The following is an 18,459-nucleotide window of genomic DNA, read 5'->3' on the forward strand; positions in this document are numbered from 1 at the left end:
TGGGTGATCATTAGAGGTTTTTTGGGTTTTTTAAAAAATATTTATTTGGTTGCACCAGGTCTTAGTTGCAGCAGGCGGTCTCCTTAGTTGCGGCTCGCCAGCTCCTTAGTTGTGGTATGTGAACTCTTAGTTGCGGCATGCACGTGGGATCTAGTTCCTTGACAAGGGATCGAACTCAGGCCCCCTGCATTGGGAGCGCGGAGTCTTATCCACTGGACCACCAGGGAAGTCCCTCGTTAGAGTTTAAGAAATATTGGTCCAGAAGACCCTTGTTATTCAAAGTGTGGTCCCTGTTGTAAATCAACTATACTTCACCTAAAACAAACAAACAAACAAAAACAACAAAGTGTGGTCCCTGGATGGAGCAGGGCCTTTTAGGTTTCTCAGGAATCACCTGGGGATTTGTCAAGTGCAGATTCTGATTCAGGAGGTCCCAGGTCCTGCTTTTCTAACATATTACCAGGCAGTGCTGACGGTCCACAGTCCACACTTTGAGTAGCAAGGGTCCACAGCAGTGGTTCTCAAATTTGGTTGCATGTGAGAATCACCTGGGGGCTTAAAAAAAAATCCAGATACCCAGGCCTTGCCCTAGACTGATTAAATAAGGGTTTCTCAGGATGGGAACCAGACATTAGCAATGAAAATTCCTGAGATGATTCCAACATGCCACTAATCTGATAAGAGGATTTTCTAGAGCAGTGGTTTTCAAAGTGTGGTCCCTGCATCAGCAGCATAAACACCACCTGGGAAGTTGTTAGAAAGTCACGTTTTTGAGCCCCACCGTAGACCAAATGAATCGGAAACCCGGGCCCTGTAACCCGTTTTAACAGTCCTTCCAGGCAATTCTGAGGCATATGGAACTTGGAGAAACTCTAAGAGTATTTGGGACTGCAGGGCCAGGTGACTCCGATTCCTTCTTGAGATTCACACCTCCTTGCCCCCTCCACCGTTCGATTCAGTCTGGCCAGGGGAGATGGGGACTCTGAAGAGTTGCGGACAGACGGCCCTTCCCTGGCACCCCCAGAGACAGAGATCAGCAAAGGTCATCACTTTTAAGCAAGGCTGACCTAAAGTTCAGGGATAAATCTGGGGAAACAGTTATGTGACCTGGGGTAATCTGGCCTTTGGAAAGAACCTCCCTGGTGTGCAGACTCTTTTCATGTGTGGGAGGGGAGAGATTCAGAGAGGGCCTCTGAGGTCCAGAGACAGAGCCCTGGGCTGAGGGAGGGACTGGGGACCGGAGACACACACAGAGCCCCTAGTGGTGATGGGGGAGTCCCAGAGAGAGGAACAGAAAGAGAGAGATCTCAGATAGGACCCAGTGAGCCAGAAAGAGACGCAGGGAGAAAGCTCGAGCTAGAGAGGCATCGCTCCCCCGGGGCTGGTCCTCCTGGGTAATTAAGTGCTGACCGTGCAGGTAAGTGAGCAGCTGTGAAGCCCATCTCCCAGCACGGGGTAGGCTACCCCGGCGGCACGGCACTCTCCTTACCTGGCAGGAACTTTCATAGCCCTGAGTCCCTGCCAGGGCTGGGCACCTGTCTGCTCCACCCCACCGGGGCTTGGCACACCAGGGTGGGAGGGGGAGTCCTCAGCAAACACTGGACAGAATAACAAAAGTGCCCCGTCGTGGGGCCCTGACGGTGAGCCCAGTGCTAAGTGCTTCCTGGGCATCTTTTACGTCCTCACAGGTGCGCCTGGTGGTTGAAGTGTGGAGGCTTGGAAGGCGGCAGAGGCCAACTGCATGAGATGCCACGACCACCCAGGGCGGCCTGCATTGAAAGCTGGGGCGTCAGAACGACCGGGGTTCTCTAAGGGGGCTGAAGATGGAGAGGGCTCTTCTCTTCCCGGGACTGCACAATGAGGAAGTGACAGGCCCGGGGTTGGATCCAGATTCCAGGAAGCCCAAGCTCTGTCCCCCAAAACCCCGTAGCTCTGACTCCTCAAATCGCCCAGGTGTTTGACAAACGATCATTCGCCAAGGACAGATCCTGATAACGTGCTTTTAATTGCACTTATTCAAAGGTATTTCCTTTCCCGGTTAAAATAAAAAGGACGCGTGATGAAGGCGGGCTGTGTGTTTGAGTGGGGCGGCGATCTCTGTGCTCCGGGGCCGGGCCTTCTCCCGAGCCTCGCTGGACAGTCCCAGCACCGGCCGGCACGGGGCGGCTCTCCTTGCCGGAACCTCCCAGCCCCATCCTGACCCCGATCCCTTCAGAGAGGTGTGGCCTCTGTGTCCCTTCAGCGGGAGAAGGCCCAGGGCGCCGCCCCTCAGGTGGACATGATGCCGCTCTTCTCACCCTTGACCTTGAGGAACTCGGCCATGCTGGAGAAATACTTCTGGTTGGCCTCAGCCACCTTCTTCTCCGCTGCTTGTGGGTTCACAATCTCCAGGCCCTGGGCAGGTGGGGGAGATGGGATGGGGTGGGGAGACGGGCCTGGGCCCTAACAATGCCCCCCACCCAGCTCCCCCAGCTCCCAGTGAAGGAATCATGAAATGTCAGGGGCCCACGGGCCCTTCCCAGTGGTCCTTGGGCTCTGGGCAAACATGTGGACAGTCTGCCAGCCCCCAAATCTCCCCCACCTTGGGAGATTCTGAGTCTGTGGGCCGGGGGGTGGGGGAAGAGGGGAGGATCTGGGCATCTGCATTTTTAGCAGGTTCCCCAGGAGATTTTAAAAACACCACCGTTGGAGAACAGCTGATCCTGTTCGGTTCCTGAATAAGGAAACTGAGTCCCAGAAGTAAGTGGCTTGCCTGCAGTCCCAGCACAAATTGCACCAACCCCACCGAGGATTTAACGACCAGCTCTGGGGACCCGACGCGTGGCAGGCATTGTTGTGAATGTTTTACACACGGTGATTCTCATCTTCTTGCTGAGGCCTCCCCTGGAGGCTCCCCATCTCCCTTAGTCCTTTCAGTCTCCAGCACCTTCCACCTTCCAACACACTATGTATCTTAGTTATCTGTCCCCCTGCCACCCCCTAAGCTCTGGGAGGGCAAAACTTCCTGTCTCTGTTTTGTGGCTCTGTCCCGGCGCCTGCAACAGCGCTCGGAATTTAGCAGGCGCTCAGCAGACACCCGCTGAAGGAGGGAATGCGCTTGTACTCCTCAGATCCCAAGGGCCACACTAGCGCTATCTGGTGGGTGAATAAACCGAGGCACGGACCCGACAGGTGAGTGACCTGCCCTGGCTCCATCCCATGCTCTGGTGGCCGGCTGGGGTCCCGACTGCCCAGCCCACCTACCTAGGACCTTTCCTGTGCGGGGCGCTGAGGTGGCCCCAGCCACCCGGCTCTCGGAAGGTGGGGACCCAGAGCCTCAGGGAGGGACTGAGCCTGCTCGAGGTCATAGAGACCAACTGGTCCCTGGTAACTTCACCGAGTGCAGGGAACCCAGATACACCCTTCAGGGGCTTCATCGGTGCCCACTCCCCCCACGGCAGCCCTGAGAGGGGCCCTGTCGTGTGTGCTCCTTCCGCAGGCGAGGCAGCTGAAGCCCAGGAGGGGAAGGGGTTCTCCCTGGGCCTCCTGACCCCAGCGGGGCCGGTACCTGGAGCGGGGTGAAGGCCACGCTGGAAGCAGTCCCCGAGGAGCGGTCGCGGATGGTGGACTTCCCGCCGTACACCACGCTCTGCTTCTGCAGGGTCCGCTGTGGGGAGGGCCAGGGAGGTGCAGACTGTGGCTGGGGCCCACGCGCCCGAGCCCGCCGCCCCTCACCCTCAGCCCCCGTCCCTGCCCGCGGCCGTACCTGCAGCGTCTTGGAGATCCTGGCTTTGGTGGCCTCGTTCACCTGTGTCTGCCGCACCCGCCCGCTGCCCGACTTGCCCAGGTGGCCCAGGCTGAAGCCCAGGTCCTCCTGGTAGGCGTCCTCCTCGATCTGGTGGGAGGGGAAGGCGTCCTGTGTCAGCTGCCTCCTCGGTCAGCTAGAGGCCCAGGCATCCACCCCATCAGCCGGCCCTATTCAGGCACCTACTGGGCCCCGAGTGCAGTGAGCCTTGCTGGGGCCCCAGCAAGGAAGTCAGGCCCCGTTACTGCTCCCTGAGCTCACAGCTGAGAGGGGCCGTGCGTGTGCGTGTGCGTGTGCGTGCGCGTGCGTGTGGTGTAAGAACTGAAATGGGTTTCACTGATGAAACGGCATCTGAGCTAGTTCTTGCAGGATCAGTACGGTGAGGCTCGGGTAACAAGAGCCTGGCAGGGGTGGAGCCTGGGGAAGCGCGTGTACAGCGGGGCGGGGGAGGGAAGAGGGGAGGGACGAGACTGAACAGCCTCCAGATCCTGGGTGGATGGGAAGCCTCGGGGCAAGGGGGCCGGTGCCGGGTGGATGGGGCCGGGAGAGACTGAAGGCCGGGGTGGGGGGGACCAGGGCGAAGGCTAAGGTGTTGTCCCGGATCTGGGGCGGGGGGGCATGGCCACAGATGGAGAGGAAGGAATGCAGCAGGGGGCGGGGGCAGAGTGGGGTGGGCTCTGACCTCCCCGAAGCTCATGCGGTTGGCCTGCTTCCGGATCTCCGTCAGCCCCAGCCGCTCCTTCATCTTGCGGTACCTGGGGACAGGGCAGGGGGTCAGCTGGGAGGGTGCAAGCCTCTTCCCTTCCCATTCCGTCCCGGCCCGACTGGTCCCCGGGCCCCACCTGCGGCCGCCTCGCTTCTTACGCTGCCCGTCGAGGGGCGCGGGCAGCGGTTTCACCTGCTTCACGGGCGGGGGCTCCTGCCACTTGTCGAACTTGCGCTCGATCTCATCCTTCAGCTCGTAGCCCACCTGTGGAGGACGGGGTTGGGGCCCCGCAGCTGCTCCCTCGGGCCTGGCCTGTCTGCCCGGCCCCCCCGTTCCCACGCGGCCCTGGAGGACCTCGACCCTCTGGGCTCTGCGGGTTTAAGTCGCACCTACCACGCGATGCTCCCACACTGTATCTCGGCTCAGCCCTCTCCTCTCGACGCTGTGCCCCACAGGCAATGGCCCAGAGCTCCCGCGCCCGCTCCCCACCCTCCGCCCCAGCTCTCCTCAGGTCAGTCAGTCGCGACGCCCCCGAGAATCCCGCCAGGCTCTTCCTTCAGGAAGGACCCCAAATCGGCCCCCTTTCAGCACCCCCACTGAGGCCAAGCTCTCCCCAGGGTGCGAGGCTGCAGGTGATCTGCCCCCATCCCACCAGCCTCCTCTCCCCGGAGCTCGCTGTGCTCCAGCCTCAGGGCCTGTGCACCGACCGTTCCCTCTGCTTGAGACACCCTTCCCCCCAGCATCCACGGGACTCGCGTGCTAAGTGCACTCAGGTCTATGTTAAACCCTCACCTCCTCAGAGAAGCCCGCCCTGAGTTCCAGGTTCATCAGTCTCACCTCCCTCGCCACCCCCAACGCCCCGCATCTGTCTTCCCAGCCTTTACTCAGCACCACTGGACACACCGCAGATCTACCGCTTGTGTCTTCTCGGCCCGCCCCCAGCCAGAATGGAGATGCCACAGAGGCAGGGCTTTTGTCTGTGCGGTTCACTGCTGTACCCCCAGCATCCAGGCCAGTGGTCAGAGAGAGACTGAACCCCTGAACCCACAGTGCCAGGGTGGGTGCTCAGAAAACAATCACGCACAAGACAGAAAACACCTACTCTCCCAGAACAAGTCCGCCAAGGCGCACAGGTTGATGGAATAATTACGTGAACAATGACAGTGCCGGTAGAGGGGACAGATCCTGGTGCAGTAGGCAAATAAATACCTCCCCCTCCCCCAAAGGTGTCCACAACCAACTCTCTGGGCCCTGTGAATGTGTCACTTTACCTGACAAAAGGGACTTTACAGATGTGACTGGGCTAAGGATCTGAAACGGGGAGAGGGTGCCTTAGATGATCAGTGCGGACCCAGTGTAATCACTGGGTCCTTAAAGGAGTCAGAGGAGATGTGAAGACAGAAGCAGAGTCAGAGAGAGCTGGGAAGATGCCACGCTGGCTTTGAAGATGGAGGAAGGGGCCACAAGCCAAGGGACGCGGGCGGCCTGTGGAAGCTGCAAGAGGCAGCGGAGCCATCCTCGCCTTGAGCCTCCGGAAGGAATGAACCCTGCCAACACCTTGAGTTCAGCCCAGGGAACCCGCCGTGGACTTCTGACCTACAGAACTCTAAGACAGTAACCCTGTGTTGCTTTAGGCCACTAAACTTGCGGTAATCTGTCACAGCAGCAGCAGCGGGAAACTTGTACAGCAGGGGGAGGGGACGCTGACCTCGGCGGGGGCCACGACAAACACCCCCACCTCTGCCCTGTTAGGACAGCGCTCGCTGTGGCGGGCCCTCTGCTGACAGCTCTCCCTGAGACAGACCGCGCGCCGCCCGGACAGACGCCGCCCGCCCCTCACCTTCCCCTCCGCGCTCTCGTGGAAGCTGTCCACTCGGGCTGCCAGCGTGCACTTGGCAGCTACCAGCCGGGCCGCCTTCCGCCGGAGATCCTGCAGCAACGGACAGGAAGGCAGAGTCAGCGTGGGGGTGCAATCAGACCCCCGCCTTTCCACAGTGCTGGCCACCGTGTCAGCATGTCACCTTTACCGCTACCGCCTTACTGCAATAACGTGTTACAGCAACAAATTATCAGTCAATGATAACGATAACCTACTTCCCCGTTTGCACGGAAGACCGAATTGCATTACTACAGATGGAAGATTATCAGATACGGAGAAAATACCTACATTATGATTAAAATTTAAAACATCCATCTGTGTATCACCAAAAATGGTGTCACATGCCACGAAAGGTAGGGGCTGAATTCTGAGAAACACCAAGATGGTACCTGTCACACCCACAGCCCCAAGTCTCGGTGACTAGTAGTAATGGTAGTGGTAGCAATGATAATAATGATAAGAAGAATAACAGTAATAATAATAACATAGTAAGCCAGCAGCAGCTAGGCGTAGAGGAGAATTTAACCCTGTCCTAAGAAGTCTGGCCTTGGCCCTGGCTCCTGGGTGGTGATCTGTGCTGGCAGGGGCCTGGGTAAGCCAGAGAACAGCGCTGTGACTCAGGGTGGGGTCTCTGAGTCACGGGGTCCCAGCCATGTCTGTGCCCCCGAGCCTCGGCAGAGACTGAGCCCCGAGGCCCCGCGGGGCTTCCCGGCGGCGCCTGTGCGCACCGTCTCAGGCGGCGCCGCGTTCGGGACTTCTGGACCCTGCCCTCGTGCCTTCCCCTCGGCTAGCGTTACTCTGGGTGCCCTCACTCTGATAAACCGTAACCCTGGGTGGGTCAGCTCAAGGTGAGCCCTGTGAGTCCTTCTAGTGGCCACTGAACCTGACCATGGTTTTGGGAACCCCGAACTCACAAGCTTCACGCTTCCATTGCTTTTTACGTGCGAGGCCTGATGTCAAGGTGTTTCGTACGAGCGAGTCCTCGTCTCGACCCCATGAAGCAGGTTCAGTTCACCCCACTTACAGACGGGGAGCCTGAGGCGGGGCCAGAACTCCAACCTGGCCTATCAGCTCCAGCGCCCTTGTTCGTACACCGTGTGGCCCATCCTCCAGGGTCCCGACCCCTGTCGTCAGCAGTGACCCCTGGGACCCGGGGAGCAGCAGGGGGCGGGGGGTGCCCTTTGGGGCACAGCATAAGGTTCCAAGGGGGGTGGGACTCACCGGGGGCAGGGACTGCACGATGTCGCTGTGGTAGATGTAGCCGGTGTGGGGCAGCACTGAGGTGGATGAGAAGCCGGACAGCGTCTTGCGCTGGGCCCCGAGCAGCATGATGTTGCAGGCGGGCATCTTGGAGAGGTTGGTCAGGCCGCCGGCCACCCCTGCACGGGAGGGAGGGAGGGAGGGGGTCAGAAGGAGCGAGGGCATTTGTCTGGGGGCTCACCGTGCGCTGCACCTTCACAGGAGTTTCTGCTTGGAGCCCCGAGGCGGCCCCGCCAAGGAGGGCCGAAGTGTCCCACCTCCGAGAGGGGTTTGGAGGAGGCTCAGAGAGGTGACGCCACTTGCTAAAGGTGCACAGGGAGCCAGCTGGCCCAGCAGGAACCGGACCCACGTCTGCGAAGCCACACAGGCCCTGCTCCATGCCTTGGAGTGGTTTTCAGCACGCTGGGGGCTCGTGACGACAGGGCCCGGGTGTGCGCCACCTCTGGGCTCCCCTGAGCGTGTCTGCGGGCGTGGGGGAGGGGACGAGGAGCTGCAGGTAAATGCTGTAAGTAGTACCACCTCTGAGGCGGGACCGCTGTGTGCAGGGCCCTGTGCTGGGCGCTTTTAAGGATTAGGTAAATGGTCTCATCACACACACGAGTCCTTGAAACAAGCCTCCAACACCCGTGCGGGAGCAGAACAGCCCCCATGGTCACTGACATCACCATCCCCGGAACCTGTGACTACTCTTTGGTGCCACATGCAGCCAAAGGGACTCTGCAGATATGAGCAAGTTAAGGACCCCGAGAAGGGGAGATTATCCTGGAGGATCCTGGTGGGCTCAATGTAATCACGAGGGTCCTTAAAAGTGGGAGAGAAAAGCAGAGTCAGAGTGGCGCAAGAGAAGACTTTCAAGACAGAGGAAGGGGCCACGAGCCAAGGGATGCAGGTGCCCCTGGAAGCTGGAAAAGGCAGGGAAACGGCTTCCTCCCCTGACCCACCATAGAGGACCGCAGCCCTGCCGACACTTTCACTTTAGCCCTGTGAGGCCCACGGTGGACTTCTGACCTCCACAACTGTCGGATGATAAACTGCGTCGTTCAAGCCTCTTGGTCCGTGGTCATTTGTTACAGCAGTCACAGGAAACTAGCACAACCCCCAATCGCCACTGGGGAAACTGAGGCACGTGACACCGTTTGCCCAAAGATGTGAGGTCAGCGAGGGGGGAAGCAGGATCCAGAGCCAAGCTTATCCTTCCCCGACACCACTGCTTCTACCTGCAACTCTGCACACACCTGCCCCCAAGACTGTGTTATGCGCTGAACTGTGTCCCCCCCCAAATTCACACACTGAAGTCCTAACCCTCCCCCCACCACACCTCAGAATGTGACTGTATTTGGAGACAGGGTCTTTAAAGAGGTGATCAGGGACTTCCCTGGTGGCGCAGTGGTTAAGACTCAGCGCTCCCAGTGCAGGGGGCCCAGGTTCGATCCCTGGTCAGGGAACTAGATCCCACATGCATGCCGCAACTAAGGAGCCAGCGAGCTGCAAATAAGGAGCTGGTGAGCCGCAACTAAGGAGCTGGCGAGCCGCAATTAAGGAGCCCGCCTGCCACAACTAAGACCCAGCGCGACCAAATTAAAAAAAAAAAAAAAAAGGTGATCAAGGTGAAATGATGTCACAGGATGGGCCCTAATCCAATGGGACTGGTGCCCTTACGAGAGGAGGAGACTAGGACACAGTCACACATGGAGGGAAGACCACATGAGGACGTAGTGAAAAGGTGGCCATCTACACACCGAGAGAGGCCTCAGAAGGAACCAGCCCTGCAGACACCTGATCTCAGTCTCCCAGCCTCCAGACTGTGAGAGGATAAACCTCAGTTGTTGAAGCCACCCCCCAATCTATGGTACTTTGTTACAGCAGCCCGAGCTGACTAATACGGCTGCTTTATCAAACTCCCCCAGAAAGTGTTTCTCGGTTGAAGGGGCCAGGAGCCTGAGGGGCCACTCTGAGGCCGCAGAGAGCCCCCGAGGAGGAAGGGACCCACTGTTTAGTCCTAACACACTGCCAGGAGCAGTGCCCCCTCTTGTGGAGAATACTGAGGCTCAGAGAGCTGACTTTACTACTGCCAGGCGGCCCCGTGGGCCCGTGGCAGAGCTGGGAGCTGCTGGGATGCCCAGCCTTTCCACCAGCCACGCCGCCTCTCCCCTTTGCAGCCTGTCTGGCCCCAGCTCTGCCGGGGATGCGGGCGCTGACCCGGCTCAGGGCCGCCATCCTTCCTCTGTGTCTGTGTGAAGAGCAAGCTGGCTGACCTCTGTGGCCTCCAGGAGAGATGAGAGGGTAGGGGCGAGGGGACACGGTCCTGGGGCCCCAGGGCCAGACCCCCATTTTACAGAAGAGGAACAGACTTCCCCAAGGTCACGCGGCCCGCGGGGCCATCGCTGCGTGGGCACGGGCCTCACCCATGATCTTGGCGGCGGTGGACGCCCCGATGATGATGGAGAGGTTGGGCGCGATGAAGGACATGCGCGACTCCACGTACTCGTAGATCCGGTGCTTGGAGGCGTTGAGCTCCAGCGCCATGTCGCAGGCCTCCTCCAGCCGTTCCAGCTCCTCCTCCGACAGCTGCTGCCTGCGGGGCGGGGGCGGGGCGGGGGTGAGGCTGGGACGACCTGACCTTCGAGCTTCAGCAGGTCCCGTCTGAGCGGCCTGGGGGCCGCGTCCTCCCAGCTGCGTGTGTGTGCGCACACGCGTGTGCGGCTTCACTGCAGCTATCGCTCCCGCTGGCCCTGAGGCCTGGAGGCCAGGGCTGCCGGGAACCCGTCCTCGGTGGCACCACCTCCCTGCCCAGTCCTGTCTCCGTCTGGGGGAGGCGCCCCTGCCCAGGCCATGCCAGAGCCGGGCCTCTGCAGGCGCTCCCTCTGCCTGAAACGCTCTCCCGCCGAGGCCCCCCACACCCTGCGGGCCTCAGCCCTGCTGGCCACCCCTCGGACCACGGTCACCGCTGCGATCAACCGTTCCAGAGCTCTGCTCTGGGGTGACAGATGTCCCCTTCTCCTAGGCACAGCATGGACGCCGGAGGGGCAGGTGGAGAGCCGGCGTTCACCCCAGCGAGGGGATGACACGCCGGAGGCGGACACTTCCAATTATGGGCCTGCCCCTTGCCTCACCCTCGGAACCCCGGGCGCGGCTGGCCTCTCACGCCCGGGGAGCCCCGAGCCCAGCACGGTGCCGGGCTTGCGAGCCCAGGCGCCCTAGCCCCCGAGACTGACGGCCACGCGCTGGCCCGGGCGCCGCGCGCGCACCCCTGGGTGGTGGAGGCAGTGACGCTGACGACCATGATGGTGGCGTTGGTCAGGATCTGCTGCAGGTTCACGTTGTTCTTGCACCTGTCCAGGCTGTTGCCCAGCTCCTGGGGGCGAGAGGGCGGGACGGGGCCCGGGGCTCAGGAAGCTCCAGAGCCTCTCGTGCTCCTGCACCCCCCGATCCGTACCCGGCGCACTCCCCTGCCTCCCCCACTCCCGGCAACTCCGCTGCTCAAAGGATCCGCACCGTCTGCCCCGTGCGGGCTGACCCGGAAGCAGAGCCGAGCACATGGGCCACCCAGGGAAGACCCGCTGCCGCCACAGGCCTGCGGCCCGTGGCCACTCAGAGTGCGGGTCTGACCACGTCACTTCCCTGTGTGGGCATCCCCTGCCACCACCCCCACCCGCCCCTGGACTCACGGGGGGCCCTGTGCACTGGTGACCCCGCCTTCACTTTCCCGTAAGACCCGGAGCCTCTGCAACTCGCCTCTCGCCTCCTCTCTTGTTCCCTGAATGCACCAGGCCTGTTGCCATCTCGGGGTCTTGGCACTTAGGACTGCTTCCCTGATTCTCATCCCGTCTCCGGCCAAAGGCTGAGCGACGGGAGCCTTCCCCTTAGACCTGGAGGGTCCGAGAGCAGGGCCCCGCCTCCCCTTCACATTAGTGGCAGTCGGGGAGCCCCCTTCTTCCCATTTACCTTGACGGTGCGGATGTAATCCAGTGCATTGGGGACCAGAGACTCCAGTTCGGGGAATCGCTTCGAGTACTTATCCCGGATGAACTTATGGATGATGTCTAAGGGCGACAGGGCGGAGAGGACCCGATGAGGGGCAGGCAGACTCTGCTGGCTCCCCCAGTACCCATTTCCCCTTCTTCCTTCAGCAGCAAAACCCCTAATTATAGCTGGGCTCACGGACATGCAGCACAAAGCTACATTTCCCGGCTGCCCTTATGGCTGGATGCAGCCATGGGAGTTAGTTCTGATCTACAAGATGTGAGCTGAAGTCACATGTGCAACTTCCAGGCCACTCCCTCAAAGGAAAAAAATGCGCCCTCCTCTTCTCTCCCATCTTTTTGCTGATGAGGATGTGGAGGTGATGGCTGGAGGTGGGCAGTCACCTTGTACCATGAAACAGGTGGCAGATCAACGAGACAGAAAGAGCCTGGACTCCTCATCCAGACTTTCACATGAGAGGAAAATATGCTTCCTTTTCACGTAACCACTTGTTACAGGAGCTGAACCTGGATTCCAGCTAATACAGGGGCTTGGGGGCAGGACCCCGGGAAAGGCCAGCAGGGAAGACGGCCTGCGATCCTGCCTGCCCCTCCCTTGGGGATGGGAGGAGGCTGTGGGGGACACAGGGCAGGGCTGTCCCTGCTTGCCCTTCCCAGCACTCACTCAGCTCGTTCTCGATCTCCACCGTCAGGTTGTTGGCGTCCACGATGACCCGGTACTCGGGGGCCGCCTCCACCGGTCCCATCACTGTGAGGATGAGGAAGAGCCTGGTGTGGGTGTGTGTCTATGCACTCACCCCATCCCAGATCCCACAGCTCAGGGAGACTGGGGATGCGGCTGGGGCGGGGCAGGGAGGGGCTGAAGAGGAAACTGGGGGACAGGTTTGCATATCTGCAAACCTCCCATCTCTCCCTCCAGGCCAGTCTAGACTTGACCCCATCTCGCCCTGGACCTAAACCCCCCTGGGGCTCACCACACCCTTAGACTAACAGCCCAGCTACCCAGAGCGATGTTTGAGGCCTCCCAAAAGGCCGGAAGCTCTGCGAGGACCAGCACCGGGTCTGCTTCCTGTGGCTGCACCCCGATGTGCCTGGCCCATTGCAGTCGCTCCGTGCACACTTGCTGACTCAGTGACTCCAGTCTGGTCTCTGCACCTTCCTGGCCCCATCCTCTCATCACACCCCCGCTTTATTTCATTCCAGCCATTAAAGGACTGATTACAGTGCCCTGAACACTTGGCCTGCTTCACTCTTCTCTTGGCCTTTGAATATGCTGTTCCCTCTCCCTGGTACATCCCTTCCTCGTGTCTGTTTCTGGAAAACCCTTCAAGCTCTAATAATAACAACGATAATGACGATGATGACAGTATTATCACGAACAACTGACACACACAGGACTTACTGGGCATACGACACTGTTACAAGTGCCTTACGGGCATTAACTTATTTTATCCACCACCAGCCAGGGAGGCTGGTGTTAAATCAGGCCAATGTTGCAGAGAAGGAAACGGAGGGACATGGCCTGATGTCACCGAGCCAGCAGATGGCAGAGCTAAGAGCTGATTCCTGAGTCTGTGCTCTGATTTCTGATGCTCAAGTGCCTCTATGTCCTTAAGACTCACAAGGCGCCTAAGAACCTGTCCCTCACCTTGCAGGAGGGGTCGGCTGTCTCCTCTGGGCTCCCGCCACACTCCCGCCACGTCCATTAGGCACCATCGCCACCCAGTTTTGAGGTGTTTCGTGTCCACCTTCCCCACCAGACACGGGGTGTGACTGGGTCTGACTTAAAAGCCCCGAGCCTGGCCCACACCAGGAAATGTCACTTTTATGATTCCCCGCGACTCCCTGGCCTGGCATTTGAAACCCTGCAGGGTCTGGTGCCTTGCCAGCCTCCCCACCACTGTGGATGTCCAAGGTTTTGCAGGTGCAGCTCCCTTTCCCTGGGCGCACCCCCCGCCACCCCGTTCTTGGCCTGTCATGTGTATTCATGCTTCAAAGCCCAGCCGAGACATCAGTTCTTCCCTGACCGCGGCAGGGTCAGCCAGCTCCTCCTGTGGCTCCCGAGTGCCCTGGGCTCCCTCCATCCCAGCAGGCGCCGCCCACCAGTAACTGCTCCACCAGCCCCTGAGCGTTCTGAGAGCAGGGGCCCACACAGGCCTGGCCCCCAGGGAGCCTCAGGAAAACTTTAAAGAAAGTTTTAAAGGTTTAAAGTTTAACCCTGGTGGTGCAGTGGTTAAGAATTCGCCTGCCAATGCAGGGGACACGGGTTCGAGCCCTGGTCCAGGAAGATCCCTCGTGCCGCGGAGCAACTAAGCCCGTGCTCCACAACAAGAGAAGCCACCGCAACGAGAAGCCCACCGCAACTAGAGAGAAAGCCCGCGCGCAGCAACGAAGACCCAACGCAGCCGACAAGTTAATTAATTTTTTTAAAAAAGAAAGGGTGGAACAAGTGAGTCTCCCTGAAACTCTGCTCTGACTACACCATTCCTGTGCCAAAAAGCTTCCCTTGGCTCCCCGCTGCCGAGGAATTCCACTCGAGAGCCACAGCTTTCCAAGAAAAACGGGGGTGATGACGGCATTGTCCTCTTAGAGCTGGTCTGAACACTCAACACATAACCCAGCTTTGCCCAGAGTTAGAAGTGAGGAGAGACTTTAATAATTTTTATGGATACTTTTTTATGTTTTCATGGTTACTTTCTATTTACCAAATGATACTAGTTTTCCATCCACAGTAGCAATATCTTTCCTTCTTGGGTAAACTGAAGGAAAAAAGTATGTGGATTTAAAAATGTGAAATAATAAGTGTTTTACAGGTATGGCAAAACTCTATAACTGATCAGGTTATCAATAAAGTTTGGGAAGCCTTGAGATAAATCCTATCACGATTAGCCAGCGCTCAGCACAGAGCAAGGAGCTGACACTTAAGAAGTGTCAGCTTTAGGGACTTCCCTGGTGGCCCAGTGGTTAGGACTCTGCGCTTCCACTGCAGGGGCCCTGGGTCTGATCCCTGGCTGGGGAATTAAGATCCCGCAGGCTGCGCAGCGCGGCCAAAAAAGAAAACTTAAAAAAACGAAAGAAGTATCAGCTTTAGAATGCAGTACACTCTTGGGAGAGGAGGGGACTGGGCTGGGATGGAAGAGAAGAAGGCTCTGGCAAAGGGTGAGAGGAAGAGCCAACTTCCAAAGTCACCAGCAGCAAAAGAGCCGAGGGGCCTGGCCGGAGAAGAGCCGGGGTGGGGGTGGGGGTGGGGGTGGGCGTGGGCGAGGGCGAGGGCGAGGGAGAAGGTACCTTCCGAAGCTTTGGCCTGCTTGCTGATATACTCTTCAATCTTCATCATGATCTCAGCGAACTGTCCGGGGAGGAGCGGAGAGTCAGAACCCGGGACTCTCCAGGCAAAGCAGCTGCTGCCCGTGTCACCCACCCCCGGAGCTCCTCTCACCATCTTGCTGTCCCACAGCTTGGCGATGCTCTTGACCGAATCTCCGGAAAGATCCAGCTGGGTCTCCTCCTGCACATCCTCGATCGCCGGCTCCTCCTCTTCCTCCCCGTAGCTCCCTCCTTCCTCCTCTTCTGCCGCCTCCTCGAGGTCAGCTAGGAGCTCGTCGGCCAGAGACATCCCGAGGCCTGCGGGGAGGGCGAGTTGGGCCCCCGCTCATTACTGGGAGAGGCCTCCCCTGCCAGATGGCCCCAGTCCTTCTTGATCAACCTCACCAGCATGCAGGCTCCACAAGGACAGGTACACTCTTTTGCTTTTTTCTCTAGCTCCTAACTGTGCCTGGCACATAACAGATGCTCAGTAAATACCTGCTGAATGAATCCATGAACCCACTTCCCAGAACCAGATGGTCTCCAGTCAAAACTCACACTACCCACCCTTCTCACCTTCACTTCACTGGACAAGACACTGCACACCCCTCACGCCACCACTTCGCTAAGACTTAGAAGATACATCCCCGCCCTTGACAAGACCTCTCCTCACATCCTTCCCTGCCCCCCCAGCAGAGGCCCCTCCCCACCAACTGCTGGGCCCTAAGTGGGTGACAGACATCCTGCTCTCCTCAGCCATCAGGACAACCAGGCGGGGCCTAAAGTGTCTAGAGCCTCCAGGCCCATCACCTCGGGCTACGAGCAGCTCCTCATCTACCCCAGGTGCTGTCCAAATATTAGTATTTTCGGTGAATCCCACGCAGTGGAAAAGGCTGCGAAGCACTACTCTACAAGGTACAATCCCCACCACTCTGTCCTCCCCAGTGCTTTGTTTTTTTTTTAAATAAGAAACACTCCCTCTTCCTGTTCTTCTTCTCTTTCAATAAGACAAACGTAGGGGGAAGGGGGGGAGGAATAAATGTGAGATTGGGATGGACATATACACACTACTATGTATAACATAGATAACTAATAAGAACCTGCTGTATAGCAAAGGGACCTCTACCCAATACTCTGTAAGGACCTATATGGGAAAACAATCTAAAAAAGAGCGAATATATGTATATGTATAACTGCTTCACTTTGCCATACAGAAGAAAGTAACACAGCATTGAAGACCAACTATACTCCAATAAAAATTAAAAAAAAAAAAAGACAAATGCAACATGTACACACTACTATATAAAAAACAGGTAACCAACAAGTACCTACTGTATAGCACAGGGAACTATACTCAGTATTTTGTAATAACCTATAAGGGAAAAGAGTCTGAAAAAGAATAGATAGATATATATGTATATATAACTGAATTACTTTGCTGTGCACCTGAAGCTAACACAACATTGTAAATCAACTATACTTCAATAAAAAAAATGAAATTAAAGAACAGGGGAATTCCCTGACGGTCCAGTGGTTAGGACTTGGCGCTTTCACTACTGTGGCCCCGGGTTCAATCCCTGGTTGGGGAATTAAGATCCTGCAAGCTGTATGGTGCAGCCAAAAGAATAAAGAAATAAAATAAAATTTACAGAAAGACAAACGGAGGCTGCAAACTTCCATGTCCACAGAGGCTAAGTGGGTGACATAAGTGAGTGAAGCAGGCTGGGGGTTGGGCAACTGGAGAAGTGGAGCCTGGAGAGCTAGGGAATCATGCTTGATGTGAAAGCTCAGCTGACACAACGCTTCAGACATGCCCTGCTAGTGGGAACACGGGCTCCATGTTGCCAGGTTTTCTAATTTTTTTCAAGAAAAGTAAGAGAGTCAGAATTTTTATGTGTAACCTCCCAGTTTGAAAAGTTTCTTTCTAAGTGGCTAATTTAAACAGACCACCATGGCACAGGCCAAACTAAAACGATTACAGGAAAGATTTGGCCCTTGAGCTGCCGGTTTAGGACCCCTGGATGTTCAGTTGTCTCTGAGCTCAGTCTCCCCTCATACCCTCCTTTCTCCCTAAGATGCAATGTCCCTTTTATACTCACTTCTCTTTATAAGACACAGCTTTTCCTTGTAAACGCACCCACGTTATCTCACACACACCTTTCTCTAAAACTCTCGTTACTCTCGCTTTCTCTGAATAAGAGGAACTTTTCCTTTATTGGACATGACCTGCTCTCCATACATAAGACTCAAGTATCTCTTCTTATCCTCTCTTCTGTTTCCCCACTAAACTGTAAGCAAAACCAGGGGTGGTATCTGTCTGTTCACTGTTATATCTCCACCATCTAGCAGAATCTCCAGCACGTTGTAGGTATTCAAGAAATATTGGGCAAATGAATGAATGAACTTTATTTAATCCTTATACTTTATTTAATCCTTATATAATGAACTTTATTAAATCCTTTATTTAATCCTTATATCCTTAACTTTATTTAATAATTATACCTTATCCTTATTAAATCCTTTAATTTAATCCTTAAACCACATTATGGTTTCCTTTCTCCGGCTCTCTGGATATATTATTTTTTCATCCCAAAGGTAAGGGCACAAACATTATTTCTTGCAGCGTGGATTATCTCTGACCCTGAGACTAGACCCTATCCCGCTGTTCTACATCCTATGACCCCTTTAGTTCACTTCAACACTTGAGATTCTCTAAATTTCTAACATTTTGTTTAATGTCCATCTTCCTCATTAAGCTTAAATTTGTATGAAAAGAGGGACCGTGTCCATTTTGTTCACTGCACACTATTTCCATCGCCCAGCGCAGCACCTGGCACGGAGTAGATACCACGACCTCGCTTGATGCCAGCCAACCTCTCCAGCCTCAGCCCCCGCCACTATCCCCCATGCCCCTGAATCCTTCTCACGCTTTTTTCGCTTACCAACTTCTTCTCCTCACTTTAGGTCTTCATTCCCTCCCTTTTTACCAGCTCAACACCTCTTCATCCTTCAGTTCTCATATTCCAGCTCCCCGACCCACGCACCCCACTCTAGAGTAGATAGGTTGCTTGGTGATATACACCCCGCACGCCCTGTGTGTACCCTAAGGCACTTCACACATTTGTGATTATTTAAGTAATTACTTGATTAAGCCTGTCTCCCCAGGCACCATGCAAAGCGCCAAGAGGGCCGGGAACGATTTTTTGCTGCCGCTATATCCCCAGAGCCGTAACAATGTAGGAGCATTTGAGACCTTTGGGTAGTCGGTCTACGAAGGCCCGCCTTTCTCCTTACACACTTCCTCCCCCAGACCCAGGAAGCCAACCTCCCACCCTTCCCTCGTCTCCATCACACTCACCTTTTCTCTTCTCGCACGATGGTTTCTAGGAAATTAGCTTCCCAGCAGCGGTCGACGCTCACTGATGACGTTTCACCCTTGCGCCGTCGTCGAAGCAAAGCTGCGCTCTGATTGGCCCCTGCACCGCGTCTTTCCTGGCTGCGTTTGGAACAACAACTTTATTAGCACCTGCCGCTAGGCGGA

General features: G+C 56.8%; 1 protein-coding gene across 1 annotated transcript; it reads right to left on the reverse strand.

Annotated features, from left to right (window-relative positions):
* Positions 1 to 1,986: 1,986 nt before the first annotated feature.
* PRPF31 (pre-mRNA processing factor 31) lies at positions 1,987 to 18,413 on the reverse strand. Its single transcript, XM_082436607.1, has 14 exons — positions 18,277 to 18,413; positions 15,052 to 15,236; positions 14,901 to 14,961; positions 12,277 to 12,360; positions 11,575 to 11,672; positions 10,878 to 10,984; positions 10,035 to 10,204; positions 7,591 to 7,748; positions 6,331 to 6,420; positions 4,627 to 4,754; positions 4,467 to 4,539; positions 3,746 to 3,874; positions 3,548 to 3,646; positions 1,987 to 2,394 (listed from the first exon to the last, which is right to left on the reverse strand). Exons 2-14 carry the CDS (start codon positions 15,226 to 15,228, stop codon positions 2,269 to 2,271), a joined length of 1,500 nt encoding a protein of 499 aa, XP_082292733.1. The 5' UTR covers positions 15,229 to 15,236; positions 18,277 to 18,413; the 3' UTR covers positions 1,987 to 2,268.
* Positions 18,414 to 18,459: the final 46 nt, after the last annotated feature.

The sequence above is a fragment of the Balaenoptera physalus genome (assembly GCF_965194825.1).
Source record: "Balaenoptera physalus genome assembly, chromosome: 19".
Taxonomy (NCBI): domain Eukaryota; kingdom Metazoa; phylum Chordata; class Mammalia; order Artiodactyla; family Balaenopteridae; genus Balaenoptera; species Balaenoptera physalus.